Consider the following 26,562-nt stretch of genomic DNA (forward strand, 5'->3'; position numbering starts at 1 on the left):
TCCAGGCGCGCTCCACGGACTGCGCCCGAGACGCACCCGGCCCCGACGCCTCGCGCGGCCGCACCCGCACCCGCACCCGAGTGGCGCCCGGCCGTCCGGCAGCGGCGGCCGCGCGCGCCTGGGGCCCTTGCGGTGCCGCGTGGCCCGGGAGCCCGGCGCCCTCGGGGCCGGCCGGCGGTGCGGGGCGGTGCGGGCCCGCCCGAGCGCGAAGGAAGGTTCAATCTCGCGCGCGGCGCCGGCAGCCAATGGCGCGGCCGGGAGCGGCGGCGGGCAGGTGTGCGCGTGCCGCCGCCTGACGCAGCGCTCCGGCCGAGTCGCCCGCCCGCCCGCCCGCCGCCGCCGCGCCCGGCCCCGGCCCGGCGCAGACCCCCGTCCCCGCCGCGGCCACGCCGACCTGCGCCCTCGGCCGGCTCCCCGCGCGCGGCCCGGCTGCCGCGCTCCCGCGGGAAGCGCCAGGCGCAGGCCCCTGCCCGCCGGTCCGCACGCGCTCTCCCGCGGCCCCGCAGGGACGCGAGCATGAGGCCCCGGAGGTAAGCGGCGGGCCCCGCGCGTGCGGCCCGGCCCGGCTCGCCTCGCCGTCCGGGCGGCACGTGAGCAGCGTCGAGGGGGGCCCGGCGCGGAGGGAGAGGAGGGCGAGCGCGGCGCGCGGGGGTGACAGGTCGCCAGCGAGGCGCCGCCGGGCGCCGATGTACTTCCGGGTTCACACCTTCGCTGCCGAGCGGCGCCGCGAGGTCGGCGCCCGGGCCGGGGTGGCGGGCGCGGCCCGCGCGGACGGCGGGCGGGCGGGCGGGCGGGAGGCGGCGGCGGGGCGCGGGCCCGGGGCGCGCCGCTAGGGGGCGGCCGTGCCCGCCCTGTGCGCCCGGCCGCCGCGGCCGCCGTGTGCCGGGCGTCGGGCGTCGGGGCTCGCTCCTGCCGCGCTGTCTGCGGTGGCCCTGGCGATGGAGACTGAGGGTTGCGGGACGGCGAGGGAGATGCGCTTGGATGGGCCGGCTTTGGCCGGAGCGCGTTGCTGCCTGCCGGGACGCCGCGTGTGGCGTTTGGCGAGGATTTGTGCTCCGGAAAACTTTGTGCTTTAATTCCGCGCTGGTGATACTGAGTGTGTTCGAGCAACGGCTTCCGGCATGTCTGGGGCGCGCTCGGTGCGGAAACGTCTCGCATGTGAGTCCGCCATCTTGAACGGTTTCCTGCCTGCGCCCGGGCCGGGTCGGCGGGGAGAGTTTCTGTCCCTGCAGATGTTAATGCCAGAGAAAGTACGTCATGCTCAGGTCATACGTACAGTTATCAGTACACGGGAAAATACATTCTGATTTTTAAAAGATTTCCTGATGGCAGATATGGTAGTGCAAACTACATAGGACAAACTGATATTAGAATGAATTGGAAACAACATTGTTGGGGAGGTAGACTTTAAAGTGCTTTTTTTTTTAACTCTGGTCAAGCGAATCCTCATGTTTCATTTTGGGGCGCAGATGACCATTTTTAGCCACATGATAATGCACAAACGCTTTGTAAAAAAATTTTAAGGTCAGCAATAAATCACAACAATTTTGCTTAAGTTTGGACAGTTTTAAAGAAAGTTTAAAACTGAGCTCCTGGAAATGTATGCCAATTTGTATAATTTTGGTATGTTGTGAAATTGCCTTTTTTCCTGCTGTGGATTTGCATAGATTTGATATAGAAATTAGCAAAAGAACAGGTAATAAAAAAAAAAGGTAATAATGCTTCACTTAGGTTAATGTTAGACCCGTGTCCATTTTTCGTGGCAGTTTTTGTTGCTGAAATTATTTGTCTTCCCATGTATGAAACATTGCAGTCCAGTGTACCTAATTTCCTAAAGAGCTTTAGAAATTAAACTGACATTAGACCTCTTTCCAACATTTAAAGGTAGAGAAACAGTGTATCAGTAAATAAGTTTTACTACACTTTTCTGTTTTACAAATAGCAACAGCTAATCGTTGGTTGCTGGTAAACTATCATGAATTTAACAAATTATATGAATTCGTAATGCACAGCAGTTATTGGAACTATGTATAGGTACTTCTCTACAGATCTGGAATCATATGATGCAGTGATTATACATCCATGAATTCCTTTCAGATTGCAGAGTGTCTTAGTGTGTATGTTTCATAGCTAATCTTATTTCACGTAGGATGGAGACTGTTCTGTCATTAATCAGGATTTCAATGCAGAGTCAGCTGGTTAAAAGGGGGAAAACATGGTCAGTCTTCTACCTTGTAAATGAAGCAGATTGAGATTTAAAATGGTTGTGTTCAAAGTGTTGCACATGTAAGTTACAAAAAGCCACTAGAATTTTAGTGAACAGGATTGTTTCCCTGTTCATTCTGAAGAAGGCAAAGGTTGGGCAGACCTTACCTACCTGAAACATGAGTAATACTTGTTATCTGATCTTGTCACTTTAGGAGTTTATAACCCACTGCTATCATAATTTACAAAAATCATGATTAAGAAGAAGATAAGTTATTAAATGAAACCTACATGTATAACAGGCTTCAGGCTTAGTAAAGGACTGATGTCTCTTTAAAATAATTGAAGTGCTGTGCACAGCCATGTGGACTGTATGAACAAATTCAGGTCAAGAAATGACATAAATATTTAAATCATAGCAAGTTAATATGAAGAAAATGGAGAGACAGAAGTAATTAAAGCTATCAATTATAAAAAGGACATTAAACTTTTTGTCAGCTGAAAGGGTTTTTGGATGGTATTTAGTACAATTTAAGTTTCTTTTTAAGTTTTCAAATGCTCAAAATTTGATGTTTAAATGCTTTAAAACTTGTGCCTAGTACCTAATTTTCTTGCCTTTTAAAAGGAACTGTATTTTCTTTATGACTACTGTTTTCAGTGAACTACAAAGTAAAATTTGTAGATTGTGAAGCAGAACAATGCAAATTCTTTACATTCAGATACTTGATTGATTTATACAAATGTACCTGGAAAGGTTTCCTGAGACATTTGTCCATTACGTGTATGTGTACATTCATTCCACTGACTCTCTGGCAGGGACAAGCTGTGCAGTCGCTGACCAGAGTGCTGAATCAAGGCAGCCATGTAGGTCACTGTTAAATCTAATTGAGAACTGTGTGCTGAAATTGTATTGAAGTTCAAGCAGCATCATGATGGTGTAAATTATGTATTTCATACATATTTTTTATTTTAAACTTTTTAGCACTTTGAATTACAATCTATAAGTTATGCTAGAGAAATTTTATTTTGGAAATAATTGTGCAACATTGATTTTGAATAATATTAACAATCAATATGATCAATGCTAGATGTTTTTCTTTGAAAGCTGCCATTTGCAGATGATGACAAAGATTAGGAAACAGGTTTAAGCAACTACTCAGAGTTACTCAGAAACTGTACAGTTTTAGTTGATACTACTGTAAGATTGAGTTATGTTTATATTTTCAGTTTCTGATTTAGGTTCGTATTTCGGCATTGGTTTAGGTTCAAAACCAACATCAAGATGTATGATTGTAGGGGCTGGGGATTTAGCTCAGCGGCATAAGCACCTGCCTTGGAAGCAGGCAGTTGTGAGTTCGATCCCAGGTACCGATAAAAATGAAAAAGACAAAAAAAAAAACAAAACAAAACAAAAAAAAGATACGTGATTGTCAAACATAACCAAGTTAGAAATCACACATGAAATAAATTTTACTTAGAAGCAATATAAGCAGTTTTCTAAGTAAAGAATGTAAGTTTTGAATTTTTAAGGGTCTTGACCTAGTGCTTTTGGGAAATTTTCTATTCACAGCCAAACTAACAATAAACTTTCATTACTCACAGTAATATATTGTACTCTGCATTGTGTGAGATGAACATTAGTTTGAAACAACCTGAAAAGAAATGTTGTAGTACTTCTAATATTTCAGTAAAAGGTACTATTTTAAGCATAGACCTTTGACATTATTTTACTAAAAATAGAATAGGTTGATATGCAGGATCATCAAATCAAGGGTCAAAGGTGACAAACCAGGACAAAGGGCATACAGCTAATTTTCAAGCAATCAGTTTCTAATTTTTTTTTCCTTAAGACTGAACAAAAGCTTACTTATATAGAAAAAAGAACTTAGTGTTGAGTGATCAGTTCTAATGGTGGAAAACACATTTTAAAATTTCTAGATATTTTCAAAATTTTTTTATGTATATATTTGGAAATATAAGAGCTGAAATGTTAGTTTTATATTTTTCTGATACTTTTATGCATTGTTTACTCTTCAACAACATTTTAAGTAAAATTCTAGACTCAATAAGTTATGAATAAACCTCAGTGTTTTTTGTAGATTTAAACTTTCAGAAAAAAATTTGTAAGTTGTAGCTTTTTTTTCAGTTTTTTTTTAATCGGTACTGGGAATGGAACTCCCGACTGCCTGCTTGCAAGGCTGGTGCTTGTGCTGCTGAGCTAAATCCCCAGCTCCCAAGTTGTAGCTTTTTAAAAAAACATTACTGTTGGTTTAATCTCCTCTGCTATGAAAATGCTGTTATTTTTATATAGTAGCACATTACACCTTCAGTTCACTATCAGTGATGTAATGAACATCTCTATATTGATATTTTTAAAAATGTTTACTAAATATATTTAGAATGCACTAGAAGTTCTGTTATATCTCTAGCAATAAAAGTTTTTAATTATTAACGTTATGTTCTTAAAATGTGCATCCACTAAATTTTTTTTTAGTATTGTAGTTTTACTTGGAGCCACTTTTACTATAATCAGAAGCTATTTTAAAGTTTTTATGTTAGAGTTAAAGCATGTGCAGTTGGCTTCTTACAGGGAAATTTTCTTACTATTGATACTTTTAAAAAATTTAAACCACTATTGCTTTTTATATTTTTCTTTTTAACATGATGCAAGTGCTGATTCATCTGTGAGCTTTGTTATATAAATAAAACTGTTGTATACAATATAAACATTTGAATTAGCTGTGACTCAGCTCTGCTGTTTATATTTAAGTTAAAGAAATGTGTTTATCCACATTTGTTCCATGATCTTTCCTTTACACAATCTTAATGGTAACATTAGTTGACTGAGGTTATTCTCTGAAGTTTTTGTTTTCTAGAATAAATTTTTATTTGAACACAATGATAAATGATTGAGAAAGTTAAATTCATTTCTGTGATTCAGCATTATTACAGATATTACCCTCAGATAGTTTTATGTAAGTTAAATCATATACTTTGTAAAAGAAAGATGCAACTTTGAAATGTTTTTTGCTAAAGGAGTATGTAATTCTCAGTTCTCAACCTACTTTCCAAACTGTTTCACCAAATATGACTCTTCCTGTGGTCAACACCCATAACCTAAGTTTTTAGCTTTATGAGTCACATGTAAATATTGTGTTAATTTCCTTTTTCATAGCATGTTTGGTACCTGTTTATAATTGAAACAATATAAGCAACACATTCAGTTACACTTATAATTTTAGTAGGAAGTTCTGTAAATTGCAAAATAATTTATCCAGATCTTGTTTAGGCAGCATTTGAATTTAGTCTGTTGACTGATTTGTAAAGAGTAATTACATTAAGGTTTTAATTCACATTAAGCATTCTTTTAGAGGGCATTGTAGAAAATTTTAAAAAGCACCCATGTTCACTTCAATGTTGAATTTTACGTCTTACATTTGATACACATATATTTTAAGTTACAGTTGATGTAGATAAGCATTTTGCTTTATTTTTTACTCTGCTGTTTGTATGGCATGTTTGCTATGTGGTTTCAAGTGTAGTAGTGCCATTTAAAAACTCTTTCCCTAGCTATTTTTCTAAGGAAGAAAAATTGCATTGCTGACTGCTTTGCTTTCCACTAAGCTACATCCTAGCCCCTGTATATCTATAATAAAATTAGAATTACTTTATTTTATATTTTCAACACTCAAATGATTGGTTGTCTAGTATACTTTTTATATGAAAACATTATTTCAATACAAGTTTTGTATACAAGTCCTTTCCTTTTCTTTCCTCCATAAAAGTTGTCATAGAGATTGTTGAACCAGCTACAGAAATTAAGTCATTGATTCCTTAAAAAAATACATTTGTAGCTAGGGATACTGGGGAATGCCTTACTCTCAGCGCTCTGGGAGGCTGAAGCAGGAGGATTGCAAGTTGCTGCCCAGCTTGGACAGTTAGCAAAGGGGGCTGGGGTTGTAACAGATAGCTTAGTATGATGGTCCTGGATTCAATTTCCATCGTGTGGAACAACAACACCAACAAAATCTAGTGAACACTAAAGACTGCTAGGGTTACAAAAACGAGCTAAACTTAACAGTCTCAGCCACACAGAACAGAGTCGAGTTGGGAGAAGGAGTATGTTCGTGGCCTGCTGAAGTCGTGCACAGTGCTACACGACAGAGGGTCATCCCTAGCGTGAAGTAGAAGGGAAGAGCTCAACGTGAAGCTCGGAATGGGGAGCAGGAGCTAGTGTACTGAATGGACAGAGAAGTCTATTCCAGGGCTTGACTGTCTTTATCCCTGTTATGGTTTGGTAATATTTGATGGATGGCTTGTAATACGTATATTTAAACCTAATTCTGTTTACCAACTCTGGTTTTTGAAAGTTTTCAACAATTAATGATATATGGTACTGGGAATGTAGCTCAGTGGTAGAGTGCCATGTGCAAAAGCCTTGCGTTTCATCCCTTGTGTCACTAAAACAAAACCTTAAGCAGTGAAATACATGAATGTCTGTGAAATAATTCCATTTTTCTTTATTTGAGACAGAGTCTGTCTGTCTAGATGAGGCTGGCCTTGAAATCACAGGGATCCTCCTGCCTCAGCCTCCCGAGTGTTACAATTACAGCCATCAGACACCATGCCTGGCTTTAAAGGGTGCTAATATTGAAACTGTTATATCAAAAACATACACTTGGATAGTGAAAAAACTGAGTATCTTTATCATTCAAGTTGTATATCTATTTTTAAACACCAAATGTTTTGAGTTCTTGATTTAAATAACATTAGCTGCTTCTATTACCTTGGCTGAGTTTTTTTAATTTCTCAATTCAAATTACTTGAAAAGTTTTTTTTTTTTAACTTTTTATGGGTACCAGGGATCAAACTCATGACCGCCTGCTTGCAAGGCAGGTGCTTATGCCGCTGAGCTAAATCCCCAGCCCCTGAAAAGTTTTTTTAATCAACTTTTATCTATTATGTTCACATACCTTTTAAAACATTGATTTGAACTTTTCTCTAAATATGAATAGATAGGATTACGCATAAGCTGTGTGCTGTTTGGATAAAAAGTGTAAACTAAGGTTTTGCTAAAATATTTATGCATAGTATTTAAATACATTCATATACGGGGCTGGGGATTTCGCTCAGTGGCATAAGCGCCTGCCTTGCAAGCAGGTGGTCCTGAGTTCGATCCTTGGAACTGATTAAAAAAAAAATACATTCATATAGAAATCAGATGGGCAAAATACAACTTGATGTAGCCTCAATATAAAGGAAAGCTCTATTTCAGTAAGTTTTAATAATGAAATTTGTTAAAATTAGGGTCTTTGAATTGTGTCTTTCGGTTGTAAACACAGGATGACCGAAGTCGTTGATGCACTAGAGGTTCATGTGCCTTTTGTTCATATTCTTCCGTTATCAAATCTTACTCAGTGCGATTGTCATCCTTTGTCAGAAGATTTTTGGATCAGCATTCAGTAGACCTCTGTGCTTTGAAAAGCCTCCATTTCCTTTTGAGAAGAAATTACAATGCACTTTAATGAATTTAAACAATACTTTCATTGAAAAATTATATGTTAGAGACAGGGTCTAAAAGTTAGTTAAGAAAGAAAACCCTCTGTGGTAGCAGGTGAGTGGATGCAGTTTAGACCAATCTATTTTCCAAATCGAAAGGTAAGAATAATTCGGGCCCAAGGAGTTTCCCTCCCAAGTGCTATTACTGGGTGGCAGCTTCTAAGTGCCATTGTGTTGTGGCGTCTAGGAATATCACTACTTACGTGGTGCTTAGAATGGAAACTAATACAGCTTTGTAAAATTTGGCTTAATGCATAGTAGATACCTTTAAATACTCATTAGTGATTAATTGGATTACTGTTTGAGTAATTTTCTCTCAAAAAGCAGTTGAATGTGGCAGACCCAGTGTCAGTGGTACAGTTCCATAATTTCTCAATTTATCATCTAATACACATCCAGGAACATGATATTGTAGCTTAGGTAGATTTTATTGTAGTTTAAAAAATCTTGGGATTCGGGACTGGGGATTTAGCTCAGCGGCATAAGCACCTGCCTTGCAAGCAGGCAGTGGTGAGTTTGATCCCTGGTACTGATAAAAACAAAAAGACAAAAAAAAAAATTTGGGATTCTTGAATTACAGTAAAATTAAATATCAGAAATTAAAACTACATTGTTCATGAAACTGTGATCTTTAATATTCTTGTTTAAGTTTTTTTTTAAGCAAAATGTCCTTTAATATAAATAAAAGGCAAGTTTATGTCAGTTGGTTATCTAATTTTTGCTAGGTGACTCTCAAACCAAAAAAAAAAAAAAAAAAAAAAAGTTTACAGGTCACTTCACAGAGTCAAAACCTGGGTATTTTATTGCTTTCTAATGAGCCATTAAGCTGAAGAAGAGGCAATTAAACAGGCAATTAACGTAGTACTGACTTGAGCTCTCTGATTCTAGGTTCCGCAGAAGACGATGAGGTCATTCAACCAGGTTTCATCAGCCCCAGGTTAGTCTGCTTTTTAAAATTAAATATTTTACTTAACTAACGTTAAGACGTCACCAGGAACATCTGGCAGAACTGAAAGCTGCTCAGGCATTCCGTTTTGACTTTCCCCTTGGGCGAGATGGTCACCCTGTCTCACGTGCTCCATCCGCACCACACCATCTGTAAACCCACCAGAATATTGTGGGTAGTGTCTTCCGATTGGCTCCTTTGCTTGATTTTAGCAATATTGGATTTTGTAATTCCCTTTTCAGTAACTCAAACTAGATAGATAATGGGTAGTATTCAAATGCTTGTAGAGATGAATGAAAAATATTCATGGCTTATTCATCTTTGTAATTCCCTATAGTTACTAATATCTGTTGAGTTAGAGATAGAGGCATTTAGTTTTACTGTTTTCAACAGGAAAATGCATCAATAGCACCACCATGTTAGATTCTTTTGAGGTAATATGCCTAATCTGGGAAGGTCCATTTATATTGCTTTCTATGTACATGTATCAAAGTTTGCTTCTTATTTTATTACTGTAAAACTGAATCATTTCAACTTTTAACATTTAAAACAGGCTTCTGACGTGCATTTTCTCATATATTAAAAAAATCAACTTATATAATTATTTTTTAGTAACCATTTTATTTGATAATAGTGATTACTCTGACTTCTGCTCTGAGTTTAATACCTTGACTTATCTCTTAAGTAATACTAACTTGAAAAAACACAGAAGAGTTGTGATATGGAAAAGTTTATTAGCCCTCATAACTACACATAAAATGATGTTATTCTATGAAGTTTATCAAACAAGGACCGAGTAGCCAGAGCAAAGCAGTAAGGGTGAAAAGGGTTAATGGAAGGAATGTGACAGGTACTGCGTTGCCTTTGACACATACTTTTTTCTAGAATCTGTTAGCGTGGAGGGGATGGTGATGAAAAAGAGCCTCAAAGCTGCTGTGATGGTTTTAATACACCAACTGCTTTCCCTTTTGACTGGTTGTGGTTCTCTTCAGGGGCAGTCCAGAGACAGTGCTCTCTTCTGATGGGAAATCATGTTCGCACCAACGTGTTAAGTGACTGCAGTCAAGTTTCATGTCTCTGTTTCCTTGTGATTAAATAGGGGCTGGAAAGGAGAGGCGCCTCTTTCACCAAAAGAAGGGAAAAGTTATTTCTAGAGATGACTTTTGTTTTTTCAAAGCTGAAAGACTTTGAAACTGGGGTAGTCTCGTAGCTTTACTGATGCGGAAACTGAGGCCCAGGGAAGCCCTGGAGTTAGCAAAGGGCCATGAGGCCCTGAGTTTAATGGCTGGCCAAGAACTCTGACCTCCAGTTTGTAGCTGAATGTTCCTTCTCTATAATTTGCTTCCCACCTGGGCATCTATGATGCCTGATGACTTCTTATTTTTTATTCTCCCTGTTCTTTTCCTTCTTATATCTGATACACCTCTTCTCAAATAAAGTTTAAAGTTAAATATTAAAATAATACTGGGGACAGTCCATGCTGTTCTTTCAGTGGATTATTTCCTCTGGCAAAAAGGAGGTTTTAGTATACGTGCTGCCCAGGCAGGCACTGATGAAATTAGGTTTTAAAGCAGCAGCTTTTATTCACAGCTTTAGGGGAGCGGAAGATGCAGTGTATGTTTATGTTAGTGCCCCTCCAGTATTTACAGTTAGGAGATGTACATGTGTGAGCAGTAGGGGTGAGAAACGCTGCCCTTCTCAAATAGATTATGAACCTTTTTCTTTTGTGTTATTTTCTGCAAAATAATGTAAAGCCTCTTACAACATGATTTTTCTAACCTGTTGAGATCGCTTAAAAGTATTTCTGAGCAGAGTTCAGAAAATAGTTGGGGGCGACATCATAGTTTTTATTTTTTTGTTGGGAGAATATGTTAATACATTAGTAGTTCTTGCTAGTTCAGTTTTTTTTTTTTGAAGTTATTTCCTACAAATAGGTGGTCTTAAAAATAATGCTTATTTTGTGAATTTTCTCTAAATTTTGCTGAATTATAGCAGACTAAAAATTTGCAAATGCTTGTTTTTGAAATGTAAAAGCAATTTGGATGGAAAATTGCAAATTTGTGCTAATCTGTTCCACAAAATTTCCCCAATTTTACTTGATTATTCCCGGAGAAACGCGTTCAGGAGATATTTAAGAAAGTTTTAGTTTTTACAACTATGAAATACTTTAAAGAGAAGAACCTTGTTAAGCCAGAGCATTTTTTGTTCTCCAGATAAGAAAAAAACGGGATGGGAACGGAATTCTTGTTTTGGAACAAAAGCAGAGCGCCTCGGTGCTCCGCAGTGACCACTGCTGAGGCCGGCGCGGCCGGGCGGGGCTGCTGCCCCGGGGACCCCGGTTACTTCCCGGGGACCCGGCTAGGCCGCCCGGGGGTCTCCGCAGCGCGGCGGGCGCGGGAGCGGGGCGCTTCCCCGACGTGCGCCCGCCCGGCGGCTTCCCGGCGGAGACCTCGGCGCGCGGGAGGCTCCTGCCCGCACCGGCCCCCACCCCCGCCGCCGGCGCCCCTGCCCTGCCTGCCCCTGCCCTGCCTGCCCCTGCCCCTGCCCGGAGGCCCTGGCCGTCCGTGTTTTAGTGGCTCGGCGATAGAACGATAGGACGGCGCCGGGTTTGTTTGAAGACGGCCCCATTTTAGGCTGGCCTGGCGGGGTGGGGCGGCCGTTCTCCTGGGCCCTCCTGGCTCTCCCCACCCCCTTGACCTCACTTATCTTACATTTAGAAGGTTCTGGTCGGGTTACAAGGGATGTGTGTTTGGAAATTCAGTAAAATACTAAATTGTGTCCAGTGCTTTTTGCTTGGTGGCAAAGGCGTGGGGTTGCTTTTTGTTCTTGGGGAACACATGACACATGTAAAAGTCGTCTAATTAGTGAGACCTCACCAGCCTTCGGAGTGGTCCGGCCTCTGGAGAGGAGGTGTTGATGTGATGGATAAAGGGGAGGGCGCCTGAAAACTGCAGAGGGGAAGGTGAGAGGACACTGCGGGCCGGGGGTGGGAGGAAAGGGCAGGTTTGCTGGCCCCTGGGGCCAGGCGACCGGGAGGTTCCAGCTGAGCCACAGGGCGCGGGCTGCAGAGATGGTGCTGGGCTTGGACCCGGTTTGTTTGCAGCGTGAGAGGAAGCGGGAGGAGTTGCACCCACAGTGCGCCAGGCAGGCCCCCCTCCTAGTTTTAAGAAGAACCCAGAAGCCCAGCGTTGTGTGCTCTTCGGTAGAAGTCATGCGTTGCTTGTGGCTCTGGCCGGCTCTGAGCCCCTTGGCTTGAGAGGGGGAGGCTGAAAAATTGCTTACCTGCATTTTTTAAAATGGGGAAATCTAAGATTGTGATAACCAACAGACATGATAGAGTATTTCTTTGATCTCCCCTCTTTGATGAGTCTTTGAGGCTACTTGAAGTCATTTTAAAGACATTTTGAAAGAACTATGATAAATCAAGCTATAGCATATTTGGCTTTCACAGGTATAAAACATGCGTTTTGAGTCAAACACAGGTCTTTCTGGGGCCAAAATCAAGTAGGAAATGAGAAAAAAATTAAAACCAGAAGACCTCAGGAAGGTGACAAATTGGACCGCATTGTAGGAGACTCATAGGACCATTTTATGTGAAGGAACCACTCTGTGCGCTTTAAGAGCTTATGGTCAGTTTATAAAAGGATCTTAGGCTCAGCAGCTTTGGGGAGGGGCAGGAAGGGCAGATCTGTTGTAGGAGACGCGAGCGCCCTGTCCTGGAGCTGGTGACGCCGAGCTGCGGCCTCCGCTGCTTTTCCAGCTGCCTCCCGCGCACCTTCTCGCTTCTGCCCTCCTTTTGTTCGCCCCACCCAACGTATTCAACGTATTTAAATGTATTTGCCTTCATTTCTTTGTGAATGAATTTTAGAGATTTCTCCGAGTTCCCAGTTGGAAAAAACCTTGTACACTACTTGAAAGGCCGATGTCCTTCTCAGGAAATGAATGAGCCGATAACCTCTGACCCCAGTGACCAGGCCAGCGGGCCTTACCGTAATTCCTCTAATACCGGGAGCCCAGCAGCACCCAGCTCCACTGTGACTCTCATCAGACCTTCCATCTGCTTCAGCTGAGGTGTTTCACATGTCCTCTACACACAGACGACTCTGAGTTTTGTCAGATTTAAGAAGATTTAGATTGCACTTACAAATTACCTTCCTAATTTTATGAGTAAATTAGTCTCTGATTCAAAACGAACTTGTAGGTTAAAAATGATTTTACTGTGAATGTTTAACAAACCAAAATAATACTGATCTGAATTTTTCTCTCACAGCTTTTGTTCAGATTTTTCTTTGAAAATCATACCGATTTTTTAAAGGTAACTCCCTAAGATACAAAAATATTTCATATTATATATGTAATGCCATTTTTAAAGTTACTTGTAAGTCAATGTACATTAAGTGTAATAGTAGTGGTCACATTTCTATTACGAAAATATAGCCAGTAAATATTTTACTAGCAAATAATGTTTTCAAGTTGTAGGGCATTTGTTACACTTGCAAAATCATTTAGTATTTTACACTTTTTATTTTCTTATCAGGTAATATCCTATTTGCTGCACTCCAAATAAAACCAGAAAGCTTGCTCGCTTTCTTGAGAAACAACAAAAGAAACAGGTGAAAAAAGTGTTTCCAAATTGATTGGTTTTGATTGATACCTATCACAAACAGCTGAAAATTAACTTCATTTTTTTTTATATATACGACCATTTCACTTAAATCTGAACGAGTTTTTTGGTTGTTAGATATGAGAAAGCGTTGTTAATAGGCATATACATGTTTTTTCAATTGGTTTTTCATTCAGAATGCCAACATTTTGGTTAGTGAAGCCCCTGGAACGCGGGCTGGTTTGGAGGTGGGGAGGGTGCAGGCCGGCGCGGAAGGGAAGTGCGATCTAGTTTTCCGTAAACTCCAAGTCTTTAAGAAAATGGGGATGGGGTGGGGGTGGGGTAAAGGTTGGCGGGTGCCTTTTAATTTTTAATGCTCACGGGGGGGGGGTGACAGTTTGTATTTTACAGGAAGTACATCATTTCTAGTTAATCTATAATAGTATAGTATTCAATAAGAGAGAGTAATGTAATCGGCATCTCAGTCAATCTGGAGCTGATGTGAAAGGTGAACAGTAAGCGTTTTCAAGCCAGGACCAGCGGAACGGGCCGGAAGAGCCTGATCCCCTGATCCGGGGTTAGATTTCGTTCCTGCGTCTCTTGTATGCCTTGGTAGTGGGCTTTCAGGACACCCGGCTGCAGTCGGCACACGGTTCACCCCTTTGTGGCGCGGACCCCCCACCCCCGCCCTGGCGCTCCCCTCCCCCGCTGCCCAGTCCCCGGCTCTTGGGGAACAATCGCGGCTGATTGAGGTTCACTCTGTTAGGCTGCAAAACTGGGCTGTTATTTAGGAAGTCATTAATCACATCTCCTCCCCCGGAAAGAGATGGCGGAGAAACCTGTGAAGTACTATTTCTTACCAGCCCTCTCTAAAATGTTCTGGAAAGATAAACCTAAACAGTTTAAAGTGGTGATAATTTTTCTGATGAAATTTTATTTTAAATTTGAAAATCAGTTGAGTTTACAATTAGGGAATCCCCTTCTTTGTAGTGTAAGTTACCATTATCTAAAGTTTTAATACAGGGTATGTAATTAAGATTAATTTGTTTTATACATTACATATTTTCTTCTAATTAAATTAAGTATGAAACGTAGTGTCCCGAGCAGGTTTAATGATATGGAGTGGCCGAATTCTTAAGGGCAAAAAACCTTAACGTGTGTTGCTTTATTTAAATGCCTGTGCTATGAGATTGTTTAGACGGGCTTGTGTGTGGGGCACCGTGTGCACATACACGACTGCAGTTTTTCTAAATGGACGATTCACAAGGAACCCTCCTCCATTGTGCCTAAATAGAAGGATGAAACCAGCATTTCAGATTTATCTGTAAAGAAGCACCTCAAATGGTCTTTAAGATGTTTGAGTTTTTGGTGCTCATTCATAAATTATTTTGATGTCAGCACAGATGAAATGGCGATTGGTTATCTCTTCCTCTTGCCGGCCCCTTAAGGGTCCGAGGTGAAATTAGTAGCAAGAAAGCATGTAATTGACAAAGTCACGTGTGCTCAGGGGGCCAGAAACTCGAGAGAGAAGAGAAAAAAATCAAAAGAAGGAAAGCACGTTAGACCATGCGAGCTAAATTTGTGATCGCACAAAATCAAGATGTTAGATTGATGCCGAAGAGCGCGCCGTTCCAAAGGGAAAGTTTTCATCTCTCGAGTCGGGAGCAGAGGGCCCGTGGGGCAACATGGCCGAAGGTTAATTTTCTTTTCTATTGTTTTACTGGGATTTTCTTCCTTTTCTCCCCCCACCGCTCCTTTCTCGTCTCTCCTTGCCTGACTCCCCACCCCCTCACCCCAATACTGAGCCTTACCTCCCTACCTCCTGTTGCGCAATGGGGCTTTATGCAAACCTATTGTTATAGATTTCCAAAAATGTTTTGTACCGCCCACACTGATTCACAACTTGTAAAGCTTTCAGGGGGCTATTGTTTGAATTGTGTGAGCGTGATTAAGCGCAGTTTCAGTTAGCGAGGCCGAGAAGACTTTAATACACCTGCCCCCTCCCCCACCCCACCCCAACTTTAATTGAAAGTTATGGGGGGAGGGGAATGCACATTGCTAATAAGCCTGGCTTCGGTGCTGCCGCGTGTGCCGTAACAGTTAGTTCTGGCTTCACCATTTCTTTTCTCCTCTTGCCTGCCAGAGAAAAGTTTGCTGAAAATCCCCCTTTGTAAAGGGGGTCAGTGTTAGATCAGCAGTGTGGAAGGACCGCGGGCTGTACCGTGATGCAGGGTTGAAAACCGGAGTTAGTGAAAAGTAGGCGTATGTACAGAAACGTGCAAGTTGGTGTGATTGATAGAAGAATGTGGCTTCGCCATACCCTGCTTCATTTTAAATATTTTCTACAGAAGAAAAGAAGGAATCAAACTGTTGACTAACGACTTTTCATTATCTCTTCCACCCCACCCCAAGTAATTTTTTTTTTTACTCTTTCGATGAACGCCATAGGAAATACATACTAACTGACTTTTTTGTCCCGTTGCATCTCAGGCGGGGCAGGCAGAGGTGGCGGAGAAGAGCCCGGGAAGCTGCCGGAGCAGGCAGGGGAGGAATCCCAAGTTTTGCACGGGACTGGCCACTGTAAGTGGTTCAATGTGCGTATGGGATTTGGCTTCATCTCCATGATAAACCGAGAGGGGAGCCCCCTGGACATTCCGGTGGATGTGTTCGTACACCAAGTAAGCCGGACTTTCTGTTCGCCTTTCCCCTTTCCTCTCTTTCAGGAGCTGCTCTGCAGTCATGTAAATAAGCGTACAATAATGTTATTGAATAAATCCGAGAGATTGGTCATACTTAAAATCACATGGTAGTCTGGTTTTAGGGCATGTGTCTGTGCTCTTTCTGGGATATATTTTCTTAAACAGAAAATGAAATCTTCGGTATTTAACTTTGCACCCGGGCTGATGCTACTAGCGGTTCCTCCTTTTCATTCAACAGCGAAATTGTGCTCTGGTAGCTTCTGATATTGTGGATTACTGCACAATCCGTCCGCTGTGGCTAGTAAACAGGTAGACGAATGAAGAAACAGCGATCGTTTGAAGTTACAAAAAAGCGAAGCATTTTGCTGATCTAAGAAATGCACAGGTTTCCTGTCCTGTGGACGCTGCCAGTCACAGCAGCTCTTAGATGATTTTGTCGCTGCCTGCCCCGTAGTCATTTGTAGATTCAAATGAAACACAATCAAAATGGAACACTCTTGGATTACAGGGCATTTGAAGAAATTCCAGAGAAGATTTTTAGAAATCAAATGTTTTAAGAAATATGTTTCATATAGAGGCATTGGACCAAAGGATACTGTCTCTTTAAGAGACTGAACTAAAAAAACATGTGGCCAAAGGCGGCTCAGGATTGTGTGTTTAAAATGTGCCAGTCTGCTGCTTGGAGTCAGTTCCCACCGTTGCTTGTATTGTGCTGTAATGTTTAAGGTGCTTGCATACCAAGGTCGTTCCTTCGCATTAATTTTTTTTGCCTAGGAAATAATGTGTCTTTTTCTTTCATTGCTTTCTATTAATATTTTTATAGTAAAAAGATATTGAGTGCTTAGAAACCTATTTCTTCAAAAGAGGTTAAAGAAACATAAACTGTAGTGAATTCGGTTTGAAAGAGAAGCTTGGGACTAAAGGGGTTTATTTTGGCTTGACATTTAAGTTCAAAAGAATGGAATGAATAATAGTTTTACTACAGGTTGCCTGACTTAAATGCATGCTTGTAATACTTAGAATGGCTGCTTGAAATGATATTTGATACTGTGTTGCATGTTCCTAGTAATATTCACAGCAACCCCTCTTTCCCCAAGAGTATCATCTTCTTCAGATACCTGCATAAACAGCAGGAACACATGAAACCATTCTGTTTGTATCCGTGGTCCTCTCCCACTTGCGGCCTCCTGACCTTGTTGTGTGGTGTGTCTTCCTTTCCTGAAGGCCTACACGTTACTGGCTGTGTACATGTGGAAGGGTCAGCATTGTGTGAGACAGGGTTTAGTGCACGAATAGGACTCTCCATAGAAGCTACTGAATTTTATGCCTATTTAAATTACAAAGTGAACTTGCTTTCTCTTTCCCTCCTTAGACTGAAGACCCCAAAATCATTGATAAATCTATTTTCTTTGAGGCTCTTACTTCCCTTTTTGAACCTTCTCTAGGTTGTTAAATTGTTCTTTACAATCTCATAAATTTGTTTTATAGTTGAATGAAAAAAACAGCACTTTTCTTTTGTCTGAGTCTACCTTGGTATAACTTGGTTTTTCAGAAAAAAATCATATATTAGACATTTTATGAACAAGTGGAGGCCCATGAGACATCCAAATTTAATTAAATGGTTATATGTTGATAAACATTCCTGTATCCACTGAATTAAGTACAGTACTATATTGCCAGTAAAATTTATACATGTATGCATATAGCTAACAGTTTCTAGATTTTAAGCATTGATTTTTTAAAAAATGTTTGACTAACATTAGTCTTCTTTAATACTTGTATTTAAGAAAAGGACAAAATTAAATATGTCACTGAAGGAGTTTCTGTGTTTTGAGATTTACATTAATTACATCAAATTGTATGAATAATTGTTCTAAGGTAGCAATTCTATTGATTTTAGCCTGGCAACTACAAGTAATAATTACAGCATTGTAAATGGTCTGTATAGGTATCATCTGTACATCTGTAATAGAAGGAGATTGCATTTCAGGACCATTGTATAAAATTTATTTTAGCTATCTTTTTAACAAAAATGAATGAGCATTTTTGAAAACATACCAGGTTTTAGGTATATATAAGCTAGATTTTCCCCATCATGTCTACATACTCTTTTGTTATATAACAGTATGCATCATAAGTAACCAGAAATTTTAAATGTTTGGCTGGACTTATATTTATGCAAAATATTTCAAATATGTGATAGTTTTTTGTGTGTGGTGAGAAATACATGTACCATTAAATCTCTTTTTTAAGTATTTTGGACACTTTTTTAGTATGATTTCAGGAAATATAAATGTTATCTTAGTTCCTATAAAATAATATTTAACAATTAATGCTAGGGCACCCAGAAGTTTTCTCTTTTAAAGATATCAACTGCTAAGAATTGCAAATCTCAAAACAAAGCAATTCAACTGTTATATAATAAAGAGAATGTGTTTTTAAATAAATTGTAGATTTATTGTTGTGTAACGCTACTTAAAAATTTGTTGACACTAATACTGTCAAACTTACCTCTCGTTCTAGTATCTCTAAACCCTAAAGCTGAAAAATGTATCTGTGTGTTGTGCCCCTCCTATCTCAGAACCTTGATAAAGGTATTGAGAGGCAGCTGTTGGAGGACGGTGTGTGGCCATAGGTGCTTTAAATGACAGTGTTTGAACATTTATAATGTTAACTTATGATTCAAATGATTTTTATAGTTGGGAAATGAATATGCATTTTCCTAGTGTGTTAACAGTGAAACACTGGTAGACTTCAATAATGAACACTTTGGTTTTAAAAAGTTGACAAAAGTGTATTATCACAATACTATTTTTTGAAATGTTCCTTAGCATAGTTAACTGAAACTTGAAATTTTTGACTTTGATTCAGTTTATAAAATGGAATAATTTTTAAAGGAATTTCTTCAGAATCAGTGTAAAGTACTAACACTGTTTCAATTGAAATAAAGAGTATATATGTGGTTAATATATGTTAAGATTCTTACTAAAGTGATTTCATCAGGGTATAATTATTTTCTAAATACTTACATCAATTTCCTTACATTAATAATTTTTAAAAAGTTGGATCCATAGTTAAAATATAGGAGAACTTTAAATTGACTAGAAATGTTCCTAGCAGTTTTTTTTGAAAAAAAGTTTTTAGGGGGACTTACATACTTGATGGCCCTGTAGAAGCATTGCATGGTAGTTAAATACTGGGTTTTTTTTTTTTTTTTAAAGAGCAAAATTACACTGCTGCTTGTTGATGTTTGTTATAAGAGTTTTTGTTTGTTTGTTTTTAACATAAGTCTGGAAGTTATTTCCAAAGTCTATCTCATCTAAGAAGTATGACGGTTAGAATTTTATTTTCTTCTGGAGAAGTATACAATTCCTGTCTTTTCAGCTTAGTTATGTAATACTTCGTTTCACATATTGGGTTTATATATGTTTGGAATTTGGTGCCATCAAATATGATATAGATATTTATAATATAAATATATTCCCTAATTTGTGTAAAATTTTTTTTCCAAACAGTAATTTGAAAATGACTGCAGGGAAACTACCATAACATGATAGACTTAGATACTTGTGAATTTGATTTCCAAATCATCACTTTACATATATTGATTTATTATATACTGTTTCTTATTTATATTTTCATTTTATAATCTAATTTATATTTTATTATATTTTTATCTTAAATATCCATATTACAAAAAATTTATGTCTTAGTTTCTTTCACTATGTGGCTCAGAAGGCAATTTTAAGATTATACAGTTTAAACAGTTTATCTAGCATAGAGTTCATGTCTGTATTTTCAGTGTTAATTGTATAATTTGTGATGACATTTATTCCAGTATGTTCATGTTTAAGAGCTTTTCATAATATTTCATTGATAATCAATTAGCCACATTCACTTTCATCATAGTTTAGTGTGATAACATTTTTCACGTGCAGAATGTATATGGTTATTGTTATTCTCAGGGCTATTTAAAAATGACAATATTATATTATGTTTTTTGTTCTGGGGACTGAGCCCAGGATGTCAGGCATGCAAACACTTGTACAGAGCTCTCAATTAAAAAAACATCAAATAGAAAGAAATCTTGAAAATTTAATGTGATCATAAACATTTACAACTCATTTATATGTTATGTATTTTAATATTCTGCAAATCCAGTCGATTGATAATATGAAAAAATCACAGACTAAATCTTTAGAATTATTCAGTCATAAAATTACATGGAAAGGCATTAAATCAACATTTTATAACACTTTAATGTCTCTCTAAAGGCACTGAACACTTCCTTGATTTTCAAGTGATGGCACATTTCACATACTCTTGTTGTGTACTGTATTTAAATTTTAAAAGGTCCTTTCATTCTTATACTCCACATGTTTTTTGGGTACATGTTGAAGACATGTAGTTATTACTGTATTTTTACATATTTCTTTTTCAGTCCCGTGTGTGTGTGTGTGTGTGTGTGTGTGTGTGTGTGTATGTGCGCATGTGCACGCACATGCATTGGGTTTGGATTGCACCCAGACCTTTGCACATGCCAAGTGCGTGCCCTATCCTGAGTTACCTCTTAATCTTCTCAGTTTTTAAGGACTTTTCCCAAGAGCACTTTCAGGCTCGCAGTAAAATTAGGATGAAGGTACAGAGATTTGTTTCCATGTAACCCTGTGTCTACACACGCGTGACCTCGCGTCACACCATCCTCCCCCGGGGGAGCGCAGTGCTTTTTTGTCTAAATTGACAATTGCACATTGACTCGTCGTGGTCACCCAAAGTCCACGATTAAACATTAGGGTTATTTTTTTAGGGTTGTACACTCTTACTCTTGATCTCCTTGTTTAAAAGTTCATTCTCAACAAAGAAAAGACAGTAAAGGAAATTTTTAGAAGTAATGACATGTTACGGAGCATTACAAGAATTTACTAATCTTTAACGTGTATTTAGCTATTTCACTTTTTGGGGTGTATGTAAAGTTACAAACTTAGTTGTTACCTGTGCTGAGCATAGTAAAAAAGCAAATCCTTCGCTGCAACTTTTGTTGTTTTCATGTCACAGCGAGTCATTGCTTATATTTGGCCTAATTCCTTTATGTAAATGACGTAAGTACTGTATTTCTCTACAGGAACTACAGAAATACTGCAGATAGTTTAGTATATCTTCTTCCCCTTTGGCAGTGGTGGTGGTAGTACTAGGAACTGAATGAAGCTAAGGCCTTAGCACTTTAGCTACGTTCCTAGCCCTTCCTGAGTTCTTTTATTTTAAGACAAGGTCTTGATAAATTGCTAAGTTGTCCAACCTGAGCTTGAATTTTGATCCTTCTGTCTCAGCCTTCCAGAGCGTTGAGATTACAAATGTGTACCATCACGCCCAGCTTGTGTATCTTAACTGAGGAATTTTTTGGTATTGTGATAAGTAAAAATATAATGTACTGTGCTTTTATTTCTAAACCTCATACTATTTAACTAAACAAAGTGAGACTATTTTTAATCAAACTAAACTAGAACTATTCTGTAGATTTGATTTGAGACTAGGTATGAAGTAAATACTAGTTATTATGAAGTTTGCAAACCTTGAGATAGTTTCTCTTGAATTTTAAGGAACAAGACTTTGAGCCTGTTTTATACATAGTTACTCTGGGCTATGGCCTTGTGCCATATAGAGTTTATAAGAAATGTGATTTGTAATCTTCTATAAAATAATTTCACCATGTCATAAAAGCTGCTAACAGTAATACACTGAGAAAATCCATTGGGGTGCATAGTCTTATATTTACTTCTGTGATCAAGTGTAAACTGTGAAGCAGTGGTACCTAACTTCTCAGATTGCTGTGAAGAGTAGTAATTTTCTACAGATTGCCCAGTGCGTATGTGTCATGCAAGATGGGTTCCATACTGCTGATAGTTTATTACTGTGAACGCCAAGACTTTTTATTACCATTTTTGATATATAGAACATTTGTTGTTGGTTTTTCAAGACAGGGTTGCATTATACAGTACAGGTTGACCTTGAACTTAACTGTGTAGCTCAGCCTGGCTTTGAACGTGTGGTGATCACCCAGTTTTAGTCTCCCCGAGTGCTGGAATTAGGCATGTGCCACCACGTCTAGCTTCTGGGATGTATATCAGGTTATAAATTGAGGCTTGGAATTCATTATTTTTGGACATAATTTTATTATGTAGATATTTTTAATAGTACCATGAAAATTTTTTTCCTGTTTTTTTTTTTTATGTGTAGGTCTCGAGCTTACGTGTTGTTTGGTAGAAGCTAAGGGAAGAAAAATAATGTTTTAAATAGGCCTGCTGCCAGGCAAGGTGGTGCATTCCTGTAATCCTAGCTCTTGGAAGCTGAGGCAGGAGGATCCTTGCAAGTTCAAGACCAGCCTGGGCTACAAAGTGAGCCTAAGGTCCACTTGAACTGCATAGTAAGACCCTGTTTCAAAATGACAAGTAAATAAATAAATAAAAAGGCCTGCTGTGATGATTTAATATCTATTACTGTGTTAATAATTATTTAATCGTCATGCGATTATAATGTATAGTAGTATGTGGACTGGTCAGAAAAGCCAGTGACAATCTGGCGTATGAGATACAGGGGGGAGTGAATTACTGTTTTAGAGGCAGATGCTGAGAAATGCCAGAGGCGAAGATGTGGGCTTGTGTGCCCCGGGAGGTGTGCAGGGTTGGGGGGTGTCCCGCTTTGGGCTAGAAACTATTTCCTGGGACCGTCAGTGTTCGTATTAGTGGTCAGCAGTTAACTTTCATCCCTCTTTTAGAGGGTAATATAAAGAGCTATTAAAATAAGATGTGTGAAAATAACTTAAGGGCTATAATAACCCCAGATTTTAGTTTAATCTTTACTTGAACACTGTTGTTATTAATACTTTACCATATAAGCAGTTACTTTACCATATAAGCAGTTACTAGTTCTTTTTCTCTTTTTTTTTGAGACAGAGCTCACTATGTAGTTCAGGCTGGCCTTGAACTTACTGAGGCCCGTGCTGCTCTCAAACTTGTGGTTCTCCTCCTGCGCCAGCTTCAGCAGTTGCTAGGTTTTTTTAAAGCTTATGTCCTTAGTTTTATTTTTTGCGGCATCAGTTTTATTATGGTATAATTTCTATACAGTGAAATTCACCAAGTAAGTGTATATTTAGATGAGTTTTGGCAAATTTTGTTACCATCACCAATATCACAATACAGAAGGTTTTCATTACTTCAGAAAGTTCTTTCGTGCTCATGTAGTCAGTGTCGACCTATATGACGTTTAAGATGTCTTATTAGCTGGTTAACTTTAACTTGGTCTCAGATATACCACCTACCCCTTATGAAATAAGGTCCACATTTATTGACATATTTTTCCATAGTTTGTTTTTCTTCAGTTACTTCTGCCAGGGAATTGCCCTTACACCAGCAGTTCCTGTGTTTGTGAATGATGTTAATTTATATGCATTTTACTAATTTTAAATCCTATTTTCATTTATCCTTATTCATGTAGTATAAATTCATTGCTTGCCTAACGGACAATTTAAGCCTACTAATACTCATACGGTTTTTTTTTTTTGATGGTGATGCTGGACATTGAGCCCAGATCACTGTATTGTTCAGCATGTTGTACTGCTGGGCCACAACCTCACTCTGTACCGAAATTCTAATGTTTGCTGGGCATTGTGATGCACACCTGTAATCTCAGCACTTGTTTGAATGAGGCAGGAGGATCAAGGTGAGTGGACCACATAGCTAGACTCTTATCTCGAAAAACCAAAAAGAAAATGGTTATTCTAGAAAATCTGTAGATCAGTAATGTTTCTACCCAATTATTTTTTACAATTACTTGCTAAGTATAAAGACCTGTTGGATGATACATTAAGGATTACACTGGGGTGGTGGCACACGCCTATAATCCTAGCACGTTAGGAAAGTGCGGCGGTAGGATTTTGAGTTTAAGGCCAACCAAGGCTACATAGTGAGACACTATCTCAAATCAAAAAACCAAAACCAGAATAAAAGCAAGCAAGCAAGCAAGTGTTCTGTTCCCTGACTTCTTGTGGATTTTTGAGTTTCGCACACTTCTGTTTTTTTTTGATACTGGGGATCAAACTTAGGATCTCATACTTGGCAGGCAGGTGCTGACGTTATAGAGCTAAATCTCCAGCACTTCAGCACACTGAGTAGATTCTTTTCATAAAAGGCATAAAAGTAAAGAATAGGAGGTTTCTTATGTACCACTTAGTTGCTGTTTTTACAAAATGAAATTATCCAGGCTCTGCTAATTTGTGCAGGAGGTGCTGTGACCACTGTACCACTGAGCCACTCCTTACCCCCGTTTATTTTAACAGGGTTTTCTGAGGTACCCTTGAGCTTGAGATTCTTCCTGAGCTTTTGGTGTGCACCACCATGCCCTGCACTTTAAACGGTTTTGTGATGAATGTTAAATTTTTAAAATTTTTGAATCAAACACTATAATTTAGTATTATAGTATAGTATTAAAATACAGTTTTTGATTTCATATGGAGAAATTATCCTTGCCAGTGTTTAAAGTCATAATAATTTATGGTGCTATTAAGAATATAATTAGCTGGGTGTGTAGGTGCACAGATGTAATCCCAGTGCTGAGGAGGCAGAGGCAGGAGAATTGCCTCAAATGGGAGACCACTTGGGGTATAGTGAGTTCAGGGTCAACCTGGAATGAATAGAGACTCTGTGTCAAAAAAAAGTATATATTTTTTACCAGTTGCTTTAAATCTTTTAACAGTCTTTACTATTTTAAAATATTATAAATTTAATTTCCTAATTGGCCTGAGATTTTTATTTTTACAATAAGTTGTGATATAAATTCTAAATTACCTTTACTTTGATTAGAACATTTTTACCATTTCTTAATTTTGCAAGTCATTCTGTAGGCCATTAGCAATAGTAAGTAGAACGTTCTCAGATCCTATAGTGTCTACATTCTTTAATCTTTTCTTTATTCAGATGGATCGTCTTTATTTTTGATTGAGTCTCTAACAAAAGTCTGACAACATAGATTATTTTTGTATCACTTTAAATATTTAGTAGGTCAAGTGATATAAAGTTTGAAATGAATTATATACATTTTTTCTAAGTATGATTTTAATAAGCTGTATAATGTATGGTTTTGTTTACAGTACAAAAATACTAGTACTTGCAAATTAATTATTTTCAGCAGCTTCTTTATATAGGTTAAATATTACAGACATACCTACCAATTTGGTCAAAGCCATAAATTTCAAAAGGTGAATGTGTCTTTCAATTTCAACAAGGGAAAAAAGATTCCCTTTTTAGGATTGGTTCAGAATGCATCAGAAATTTAATCACAGCATTGGCTTTATCTTTTTAACTTTCTAATTAAGTTTTAGTTGAATACCGAACCTCAGGATAGGTGGATTTGCATGTTTGCCCCCTTCACTGTTTGCTCTCAGGCCATTGAAGAATTTTGAATGGTGAGGAATTTGCGTCCTTTGGCTCAGGTTGCAGCCCCACTTGATCAAGCCGGAGAAGCCAGGGTCAGGACTATTCTTTGCTTATCTTTTCCTTGGGCTACTTATAAATCCTGCTGTCTGTTATAGAAAACAAGACAAATAAATAGAAAGCCTTCTTTATATTGGACTTATAAAAAACCTGCAGTATAAATGTGATCATAGTAGTTGATACTAGTGACTGCACAGAGGTTAATGTCATTATCTTGAGCAGTTTTTGATGGCTTTATTTTTTGATGTGTGTGATTTTGTCTAAATATGTATTATTTTGTATATTAGCAAAGTGTCCTATTTGTAGTAAAAACACATCAATATGCTCTTCTTTGTCAAGTTGAGAAGTTACATCTTTGAGAGTTAGTATTTTAAGAAAATTGAATTAGTTCATTTGAATCAGATTTATAAAAAGCCCCAGAAGTATTTTGATGTACTTAATTTCTAGCATTTATGCTGGCACTTGTCTGAATCAATAGTAGCACAGGTTTATGAGCTGTACCAATAATAGTGTAAAGACTTTACATCTAGACCTGGGTTTAAACAAACACAAAACACTTTGTTCTTATCTCAGCATCCCTTAAAAGTATACAGCTCTAGTTCAGGACCTCGGGACCACCCATTACCCTGGATATTGGATACTCCTATTTATTCAAGAGCCTCGTGAAGTAGCTGTGTGCTAGTGGGGGATGGGCTGTGGAACCAGCCATGTAGGGACTCATAGTTAAGGTGTTTTTATGCCAATGAAAGCAGCAACAGTGTTCATAAAATAAATTAGATCCCTGTAAGTTTTTGTAGCTGTAAAACAATTTATATGAAGTGCTATTTTATGTAAACTCTGGTTATGTTCACATTTTTGATGGTTTCAGAAGGTTAAAGTGAACTTGTGTTAAGATTAACCTCAATTCACTACAGTTTTTTGATTAACAGGCCCACTCCACTCATTAGCTTTGCCTAAGCAAGACTGGCAAGCTTTTGTTTCTTCCTATAGAAAGGAAAGGAAACTTTTCTCTTTTGTAGCTTAAGTCACTTCCTTTTCAGTTGGTCACAGATAGGGCTGAAGTGA

General features: G+C 39.0%; 1 protein-coding gene across 5 annotated transcripts in view; it reads left to right on the top strand.

Moving 5' to 3' along the window:
• The first annotated feature begins 402 nt into the window (after positions 1-402).
• Lin28b (lin-28 homolog B) overlaps positions 403-26,562 on the top strand; it is a 135,283-nt gene continuing 109,123 nt past the window's right edge. Inside the window, exons 1-3 of one of the 5 annotated variants that reach the window (XM_063253944.1) lie at positions 403-530; positions 8,653-8,701; positions 15,804-15,991. In XM_063253944.1, coding sequence (XP_063110014.1) covers positions 8,668-8,701; positions 15,804-15,991 — 222 coding nt within the window. In that variant the 5' untranslated portion in view covers positions 403-530; positions 8,653-8,667. Of the gene's footprint in view, positions 531-836; positions 1,159-8,652; positions 8,702-13,820; positions 15,009-15,803; positions 15,992-26,562 lie in introns of those variants that run through there. The other 4 variants (XM_063253943.1, XM_063253942.1, XM_063253946.1 and 1 more) reach the window with 4 other exon arrangements.

The sequence above is a fragment of the Cavia porcellus genome, unplaced genomic scaffold (genome assembly GCF_034190915.1).
Source record: "Cavia porcellus strain 051 isolate PalLab524CR breed Dunkin Hartley unplaced genomic scaffold, mCavPor4.1 scaffold_7, whole genome shotgun sequence".
Classification (NCBI taxonomy): Eukaryota; Metazoa; Chordata; class Mammalia; order Rodentia; family Caviidae; genus Cavia; species Cavia porcellus.